This window comes from Oncorhynchus tshawytscha, linkage group LG10 (assembly GCF_018296145.1).
Source record: "Oncorhynchus tshawytscha isolate Ot180627B linkage group LG10, Otsh_v2.0, whole genome shotgun sequence".
In the NCBI taxonomy this organism is placed as follows: domain Eukaryota; kingdom Metazoa; phylum Chordata; class Actinopteri; order Salmoniformes; family Salmonidae; genus Oncorhynchus; species Oncorhynchus tshawytscha.
This window is the reverse complement of record NC_056438.1, coordinates 9,282,843-9,293,092: the sequence shown is the minus strand read 5'-3', so window position 1 is coordinate 9,293,092 and position 10,250 is coordinate 9,282,843. Positions and strand designations below refer to the sequence as shown.

Below are 10,250 nucleotides of genomic sequence, written 5' to 3'. Positions count from 1 at the left end.
TGTATAAGAGGTCATACAATAAGTTTTGTAGTGATTCCTATGTTGTTGATGTAAAGAATATTTGTTGGTCCGTGAGGTGTAAAGAGGAGGAACCAGACGCTGCTGGTCTGCGGTGTGTAATGAGGAGCAACCAGACGCTGCACTTGACACATTTATGAAATTGCTTATTCCAGTTACTAATAAGAATGCATCTATTAAGAAAATGACTGTAAAAAAAATGTTAAATCCCCTTCGATTGATGAGGAATTGAAAATTGAGAGGGATGAGGCAAAGGGAATGGCAAATAAGTCTGGCTTCACAACCGATTGGCAAACGTATTGCATATTGAGAAATCATGTGACCAAACTGAATAAAAATAATAAGAAACTACACTATGAAACAAAGATAAATTACACAAAGAATGATTTTAAAAATTATAGTAAAAAGCTTTGGAGCACCTTAAATGACATTTTGGGCAAAAAGGCAAAATCAGTTCCATCATTCATTGAATCAGATGGCTCATTCATCACAAAACCCAATGATATTGCCAATTACTTTAATTATATTTTAATTGGCAAGATTAGCAAACTGAGGCATGGCATGCCAGTGTGACAAAGTGAAAATGTAGAGTTTCCATCAACCTCGCGCGCAATGTAGATATCAAAATATGCTGCAGTTCGCGGGGTAGAGTAGTGGGTGAAACCATTCACTTCAGGAAAAGGGGTGATATAAAGTTTCCTTTCATTATGTGTTGTTGAATTCATACGAATATTTGCTGCCATTGTAGTAAGGTTGGCAATACGAGAGGTATTCAGACGATGTCCAGTGACTGTGTTCTTTTGCCCATCTTAATCTTTTCTTTTTATTGGCACGTCGAAGATATGGCTTTTTCTTTGCAACTCTGCCTAGAAGGTCAGCATCCCGGAGACGCCTCTTCACTGTTGACGTTGAGACTGGTGTTTTGCGGGTACTATTTAATGAAGCTGCCAGTTGAGGACTTGTGAGGCGTCTGTTTCTCAAACTAGACACTCTAATGTACCTGTCCTCTTGCTCAGTTGTGCACCGGGGCCTCCCACTCCTCTTTCTATTCTGGTTAGAGTCAGTTTGCATAGTTCTGTGAAGTAGTACATAGTGTTGTACCAGATCTTCAGTTTCTTGGCAATTTCTCACATGAAATAGCCTTCATTTCTCAGAACAAGAATAGACTGATGAGTTTCAGAAGAAAGTTCTTTGTTTCTGGCCATTTTGAGCCTGTAATCGATCCCACAAATGCTGATGCTCCAGATACTCAACTAGTCTAAAGAAGGCCAATTTTATTGCTTCTTTAATTAGCACAAGTTTTCAGCTGTGCTAACATAATTGCAAAAGGGTTTTCTAATGATCAATTAGCCGTTTAAAATGGTAAACTTGGATTAGCTAACACAACGTGCCATTGGAACACAGGAGTGACCGTTGCTGATAATGGGCCTCTGTACGCCTATGTAAATATTCCATTAAAAATCAGCCGTTTCCATCTACAATAGTCATTTACAACATTAACAATGTCTACACTGTATTTCTGATCAATTTGATATTATTTTAACGGACAAAAAATGTGCCTTTCTTTCAAAAACAAGGACATTTCTAAGTGACCCCAAACGTTTGAACGGTAGTGTATGTGTTATTGAATTGGGAAAGGAAAAACACTGCAGTGCACTTATGAGGAGTTGACTATCACTACTATCCCTACTATCACTACTATCACTACTATCACTACTTCCCAGAAGTTACAATTTCAAATAATATCATGAATGAGCAATATTGGGTCAGAATGGATGAGAAACACTCATGGACAGACGGAAGGAGATAACTTATGGAATTAATGCATTTAAAAAAAATAAATCAATAACATCAGTCAGAACATTCTGTCATCACCAGATATCCCTGTTTCTAATTACGTGGAAACATCAACAGACGTTGAACAAAATACAGACACTACTGTTATTTAATTTCCTAAACTTTTAATTCAAATCCAACTTTATTTACACAAAACATTTTACTGAAGTAAATCCATCATGTATCTATTTATCTGAAACCCACAGCAGGAATGATCCAGAGTAGCTTTGCTTTTCTAAGAGTGTTGTTCACATCCTCCACTTTTATTCCCATCTTCTGATAGATCTTTGTCCTGTCTTTCTTTGCTGTCCTAAGAGTATTGTTCACATCCTGCCTTTTTATTCCCATCTCCTGACAGGAGATCTTTGTCCTAACTGTCTTTCTTTTTTGTGTTTTCATCATATTTTCTTTCTATGTGGATGTATCTTACGTGCGTCAGCACATTTACCCTCTGAATTAATCTTTTACCTCTGACTGAGCAGCCATATGATTACTCTCCTGTGTGAGTCCGTACATGTGCAGTTAGGTGCTCTTTGCGAATGAAGCCTTTACCACAGTCACCACAGCTAAATGGTTTCTCTCCTGTGTGAGTCAGTATGTGTCTCCTTAGGTCCCCCTTCTGAATAAAGCTCTTCCCACAGTCACCACAGGTAAATGGTTTCTCTCCTGTGTGAATATTCATGTGCCTGGACAGATGTCCTTTTTGTTTGAAGGCCTTTCCACAAAAGGGGCAAGTGCAGGGTTTACCACCATGACAGAGTTGGACATGGGCCTTCAGTTTACAGGTGGAGTTATAGAGTTTTTTGCATAAGTGGCATTCGCTGACTCTCTTCTTGGCAAAAGTCACGTGTCTCTGCAGGTCAGCTTTCAGAGGAAACATTTCACCACAGTCACGGCAGTGGTGAGTTTTTATAGACGTGGTGCTGAGTTTGGAATAGTGTTCCCCCATTGGTGGGTTTGGATCCAATGATGGGCTAGGCTCAAATGGTGGGCTGCTGTCAAGTCCTACTGTGTCGCTGCTTACAGCTGAACTGTGGCTGGAGGCATTGTTTTGATTATCTGGAGGGTAACAGGGAATGTTGAGACCCTTAATGCGGGTCACAGTGCCAAAACGTGTGAAATCCACTCGTTTACAGTCACTCTCTCTGTTCTCCACAGTCTGGATTTGGGGAAGAGTCAAGGACCAAAGTGGGTCCTCCGGATCACATTCCCTTTTCACACAGGAAGGAGTGAATTTGAATTCTATGATATCAGGCTCCAGACCTTGAAGCTGCTCTTCCTCCTGACTGGTCCTGAGTTCCTCCTGTTTCTCTTTAATCTGTGTGGTCTCTGGGTCCTCCTGCCCCAGACTGGGGCTCCATTCCTGCTCACAGTGCTGCTGCTCAGGGGGAACCTCCTCTTCAGAGACAGAGAGCTGCAGGGATTCTGGAGGGAAGGAGAGAGGAGGAGCAGAGGTCATCTATACAGACTTTAGACAAGCTGAGAAAACTCAATTCCACCATATATATATATATATATATATATATATATATACACACATCTCAATGGAGTTGTGATGAGTGTCGGCGGAGTGTATCTCTGGTTGCATCGAGTCCCTATCTGTCCAACCTTTAAAAATGTCCATTCTTCAATGCCTACCTTGTACCTGTGTTTGACCTGTGTAATTTTATTTGGGTGTTGCAATACGTTGTTTTCAATTTTTTTTTTAAAACAACTTAATTCTATGTGAAGTCGGTCAAATCTGTCATTTAACAGACACTCTTATCCAGAGTGACTTACAGTAGTGAGTGCATACATTTTCTCACTGATCTACCAACAGAACCACACGACTTTAAACATGCACTACACAACCAAATGTAGAAAAAGGGGTGTGAAAAGGGGGTGTGTCTTCAGAAAGTAGCCACACCCCTTTTACTTTTTTTTTCTCCCTCCACATTTTGTTGTGTTAGAGACTGAATTTAAAATGGATTAAATTTAGATTTTGTGTCACTGGCCTACATACAATAACCCCATAATGTCAAGGTGGAATTATTCAACTCCTTTGCTATGGCAAACCTAAATAATTTCAGGAATAAAAATGTGCTTAACTAGTCACATAATATTGCATTCTGTCACCAACAATAATAGGAAAGGTAGATACCTTGTCAGTTGTACAACTGAATGTATTCAACTGAAATGTGTCCTCTGCATTTAACCCAACCCCTCTGAATCAGAGAGGTGCGGAGGGCTGCCTTAATCGACATTCACATCATTGGCGCGCGGGGAACAGTAGGTTAAAACCTCTTTGGGCTAGGCGGCAGTATTTTCACGTCCGGATGAAAAGCGTGCGCAAAGCAAACTGCCTGTCACTCAAGCCCAGAAGCTAGGATATGCATATGCATGGTAGTATTGGATAGAAAACACTCTAAAGTTTCTAAAACTGTTAAAATAATGTCTGTGAGTATAACAGAACTGATTTGGCAGGCGGAAGCCCGAGCACAATCCATCCAGGGATTTTTTTTTTTTTGTTAATTGTGTTTTCCAAGGCTTTTCTATGGGAAACCTGATTTATTAGGGCCCAGATTGCAGTTCCTATGGCTTCCATTAGAAGTCAACAGTCTTTAGAAATTGATCCTAAGATCCCTAGGATCCCTAAGAGGTTTTAACCTCCTTGCTCAGGGGCAGAATGACAGATTTTTAACTTGTCAGCTCGGGGATTCGATCCAGCAACATTTCGGTTACTGATAACGCTCCTACCCGCCAGGCTACCTGCCGCCCTCCTGTGTTTAACATGATTTTTGAATGACTTTCTCATCTCTGTATCACACAATTATCTATAAGGTCCCTCAGTCAAGCAGTGAATTTCAAACAGATTCAACCACAAAGACAAGGGAGGTTTTCCAATGCCTCGCAAAGAAGTGCACCTATGGGTAGATGGGTAAAAATAAAAAAGCAGACATGGAATATCCCTTTGAGCATGGTGCAGTTATTAATTACACTTTGGATGGTGTATCAATACACCCAGTCAATACAAAGATACAGGCATCCTTCCTAACTCAGTTGCTGGAGAGGAAGGAAACCACTCAGGGATTTCACCATGAGGCCAATAGTCCCACTTTAAAACAGCTACAGAGATGAATGACTGTGATAGGAGAAAACTGAGGATGGATCAACAAGCTTGTAGTTACTCACAATACTAACCTATATTACAGAGTGAAAAGAAAGAAGCCTGTACAGAATACAAATATTGCAAAAAAATGCATGCTCTTTACAATAAGGAACTAACTTAAAACTGCAACAAACAAAAAAATGTGTCAAAGAAATTAACTTCATGTCCTGAATACAAAGCGTTATGTTTGGGGCAAATCCAACACAGCACATCTACGAGTACCACTCTTCATATTTTCAAGCATGGTTGAGGCTGCATCATGTTATGGGTATGCTTGTCATTGGCAAAGGACTAGGGAGTTTTTTTAGGATAAAAATAAATGCAATAGAGCTAAGCACAGGCAAAATCCTAGAGGAAAACCTGTTTTCAGTCTGCTTTCCAACAGATATTGGGAGACAAATTCACCATTCAGTAGAACAATAACCTAAACCAGAAGGCCAAATATACACTGGAGTTGCTTACCAATAAGACATTGAATGTTCCTGAGTGGCCTAGTTACAGTTTTGACTTAAATCAATGCACGATATGTCGGTGAACATATCGGAATCGGCCTGATGTCTAGTTTAACACCAATGTTAAAAACTGATGTTGGGCCTCCCGGGTGGTGCAGTGGTCTAGGGCACAGCATCGCAGTGCTAGCTGTGCCACCAGAGACTCTGGGTTCGCGCCCAGGCTCTGTCGCGACCGGGAGGTCCGTGGGGCGACGCACAATTGGCCTAGCATCGTCCGGGTTAGGCCGGTAGGGATATCCTTGTCTAATCACGCACTAGCAACTCCTGTGGCGGGCCGGGCGCAGTGCGCGGTAACCAGGTCGCCAGGTGCACGGTGTTTCCTCCGACACATTGGTGCGGCTGGCTTCCGGGTTGGATGCGCGCTGTGTTAAGAAGCAGTGGGTTGTGTTTCGGAGGACGCATGGCTTTCGACCTTCGTCTCTCCCGAGCCCGTACGGGAGTTGTAGCGATGAGACAAGATAGTAGCTACTAACAATTGGATACCACGAAATTGGGGAGAAAAGGGGGTAAAATAAAAAAAATGAAAAACGATGTCAAGGCTACCGTGCATACCTATATAACGTAGGCACATGACATAATGATGGCACCTAAAATTTTGCGCTACATGTGCAACACAGCATTCCTAACCTAGCCCACAATGTGTGGATCGAGCAGTCATTTGAAAGAGTAAGAACATTTCAGCGACACAACTCAAAGGCGAAATCCATGAAAGCCAAAATAATGGAATTCATTGCCCTTGACAATCAACCATTCTCTGTCGTGGGTGATGTTGGCTTTCACCGACTGGTCGAGCACCGGTACACACTACCAAGTGCGCAATTTTTCCGATGTTGCCCTACCAGAGTTACACAGTGATAGCGTCTCTGCTATTAGTTTCACGACATACATACTATGGAACGCCGTTTGGGTCTTTGCGTGTCAAAAAATATACAGTAGTACTGTCAAAGCTGTACAACAAAGTCTGCAAACAAGCAAACACCGGCCACAAACGATGTGTTTACAATACCGCGTTGGTAATAAAGCATCATTTGTTCGACCACAACTTCTGGGCTAGCTAGCTGTAGCTTGGTACCTAGCTAACACCAATAAAACCAGCCTGAAAACAATGACCAGTAGAAACGGCAGTCATTGTCATTATTCTTAGCAATGATTTAGGAATCCTAGTGAGTAAGTATTAGCTAGGTAGCCACTTGTTGTTCGCCTATTGAAATTGAACTTCAGTTCATTAAAATAAATAGCTAGGCTGCTACTTAAACCTGTTGTCCAAATTATAAGCAGCCAGCTAGCTTCATCTGGCTAGACGAGGCTCGACCGCACCATGTGTTGTGAAGCTAGCCACAATAAAGATTAGACACAATAGTGGAATTTGAGGTTTGCCTTCAAAATAAAAGTATGTCATTGACAGTGATGCAAATGAATACAAATAGTAGAATTATGCCATACATTTATTTTGAAGGCTAACCGCAAAGTCCACTATTGTGGCTAATTCCTTATTGTAGCTAGCTTCACATAGATGGGTCTGACCACCATTAATCAAATAACAACTGTCTTATAAATTAGAGTTACACCTAGCTACTGAAACAGACTGTTTCAGACGGTTTTGCTATATATTTGGGGAAGAACATTGTTTGCATCCATGAGCGAGCTAGCTTTTTTATTTTTGATAACCAGTGTTGTAGGTGAGCGAGACAACTTTACCAGCATCATAGCATATGTATCGAGTGACAGTTATTACACATTGATTACACTAAGTAAAAAATGTATGAGCGCGTTCAATTATTGTGTGACGTGCAGTCATATTCATGTGCTGATTGGTCAAACAGTGTTTTTTTGACGTGTATCTTTTTTTGATATGCAAAGACCCAAACGGCGTTCCATAGAAATCCTGTCTTGGAAATATTCGGTCAATCAAATCATATTTCACAAATAGCGGAGCCTGTGAGTTTAAATAGACATTTAATTACTTCATAATAAAAGCCGAGCTGATTCATGAAAACAACTAACAGACTACTTATACATTTGTCCTCCTTACGTCATACTCATAGTAACTCCTCTTAATGGCTTGGTAGCATTTAGCAACCGTTACCATATTGCCTTCATATTAGGACATGGAACCTGTAGAGCCACAGAAAATAGTTTCATGCATGTAGGACCATAGTAACAGACCATGACACCCTACAGAAATTACCATACATGTCATCCTGCTAACTCCTCCCTGTTCTGGAAAATACCAAAGAGGTGTAACCATTTTTTTATTTTACCTTTATTTAATTAGGCAAGTCAGTTTAAGAACAAATTCTTATTTTCAATGACAGCCTAGGAACAGTGGGTTAACTGCCTGTTCAGGGACAGAACGACAGATTTGTACCTTTTCAAACCCCCGAACTGACCTTGCGACCTTCCGGTTACTAGTCCAATGCTCTAACCATTAGGCTACCCTGCCGCCCCATAGCAACAGTACATAGTTGGCCATAACACAGTTACAGGAATAACCCGTCGTGCATGTCTAATGGTGTCTAATGACCCAGAGCACATATGTTGGCTAAAATAATAAATATCGGGTATCGGTTTTTTTTGATAAGGAAAATATTGGATATCGGTATCGGCCAAACATGTCACTAATTAAATCGTATTGGAAATCTATGGCAACACTTGAAAATGTCTGTTTAGTAATGATCAACAATCAACTTGACGGAGCTTGAAGAATTTTTAAAAGAATAATGTGCAAATATTGTACAATCCAGGTGTGCAAATCTCATAGAGACTTATGCAGAATTCTTACAGCTGTAATCGCTGCCAAAGGGGATTCTAACATTTATTGACTCAGGGGTGTGAATACTTACGAAAATGAGACTTGTATTTCATTTTCAATACATTTGGAAACATTTCTAAAAACACGTTTTCACTTTGTCATTATGGGGTATTGTGTGTTGATGGGAGCGACAAAAAATATATTTTGAATTTCGGCTGTAACAACAAAATGTAGAATTAGTCAAGGTGTATGAATACTTTCTGAAGGCACAGTAGCTAAGTACCTATTTTACGTTGTCGTATCTCTGGTGTGATCCCCAGCAGTCTCCGTAGCCGATCATTCTCCTCCTGGTACTCCACTACCGTTTTCTCAACTGCACCGAAAATCTCCATAGCAGCCGCCGTTAAACGCTCATTTAAAAACACACTCAACAACTGTAGTTTAGACATTTTCAGTCGAATGAGAGTTGGGTAGTCTATTCAGTTCAGTCAGTATGTATTTCTTTACCCCACACAAGGAATGCAAAAAATCAAAACAGTCGTTTCCAATCCTACTTCCGTGTTCTAGTCAAGGAATTTTAGAAAACTCCTTGGTTTTAGTGGGTGGCAAACCCAGAAACGCACAGCAGCGCCGCCAGCTGGATGGGGGTTTAACTACTGTGCAAGAAAGTTTACAGACCAGTAGTAAAGGGAAACCATAAATACACGTAGACAAACAGTGGTTATCATAAGTAAAGGATAATGTGGCATAATCAAATTCTTCATCAGGAGTCGACTGTATATCAGTGTTAACTTTGACAGCTATTTTAGATTTAGTTTTAGTCAGGGGTGAAAGCAAGGCGGTATGGCGTTCCAGACAAATAAATAGTGGGGGTAGCCTGTACCGGTAAAACAGGAAGCCTATCACAATAATTAAAACAAAATGTCAAGAAAACTGTAGGCTATTACACACGTATTTATCATTACGCATGTCAGAGGAATTAACAATTTGCGAATGGACTTGTGGTATTGCCTACAATTCGGAATGCGATGTGGTTCTATGATAACACAGACATTTTGCCAAAACAGAGATGAGTGGCTGACACCAAGATGCGCGCGGGGACAACTGTGAACGCATAAATTCTGGCCCTAATGACAATCGGCCAATGTCATTTACACTTTTTGGTGTTTTGTGTAAAATATGTCTCTTTCCATTCACTACTGTTTGGAGGCTGGAAATATGGTAGGGGAGAGCGAGGTATGTTGACACACTTTTCACACTGTGTAACATTTACTAGGCACAATACATCACAATGGAGCACAATACATAACAATGGTATACATGTCATACCAAATGAAATAAGGAAGTCTTGGGCACATATGTTGTATTCATTACATCTTTATATCTTATTTCAGTAGGGAGTTGTAGGCCGTTAAATATAGATTGTGCACTTGTGACAATTTGCCCCATCAGCGGGTAAATTGTCACACTACGTCAGGTAAGTTATCACATTGGATTATCAACAAATCAACAAAAAACAGCCTGTCTGAGCTTGTGCTAGGCAGGGCTGGAATGGTGCTGGGGCCTGGCATGTTGGTGCTGGGGCCTGGCAGGGCTGGAATGGTGCTGGGGCCTGGCAGATTGGTGCTGGGGCCTGGCAGGGCTGGAATGGTGCTGGGGCCTGGCAGGGCTGGAATGGTGCTGGAGCCTGGCAGATTGGTGCTGGGGCCTGGCAGGGCTGGAATGGTGCTGGGGCCTGGCAGGGCTGGAATGGTGCTGTGACCTGGCAGGTTGGTGCTGGGGCCTGGCAGGGCTGGAATGGTGCTGGGGCCTGGCAGGTTGGTGCTGGGGCCTGGCAGGGCTGGAATGGTGCTGGGGCCTGGCAGGTTGGTGCTGGGGCCTGGCAGGGCTGGAATGGTGCTGGGGCCTGGCAGGTTGGTGCTGGGGACTGGCAGGGCTGGAATGGTGCTGGGACCTGGCAGGTTGGTGCTGGGGCCTGGAAGTT

General features: G+C 41.8%; 2 protein-coding genes across 3 annotated transcripts in view; both read right to left on the bottom strand.

Annotated features, from left to right (window-relative positions):
• Positions 1-10,250, bottom strand: part of LOC112259705 (zinc finger protein 182-like) — an 80,199-nt gene that overhangs the window by 47,705 nt on the left and 22,244 nt on the right. The window lies entirely within an intron of this gene.
• LOC112259707 (endothelial zinc finger protein induced by tumor necrosis factor alpha) lies at positions 1,606-8,821 on the bottom strand. The gene is made up of 2 exons (XM_024434331.2): positions 8,550-8,821; positions 1,606-3,279 (listed from the first exon to the last, which is right to left on the bottom strand). Exons 1-2 carry the CDS (start codon positions 8,713-8,715, stop codon positions 2,345-2,347), a joined length of 1,101 nt encoding a protein of 366 aa, XP_024290099.1. The 5' UTR covers positions 8,716-8,821; the 3' UTR covers positions 1,606-2,344.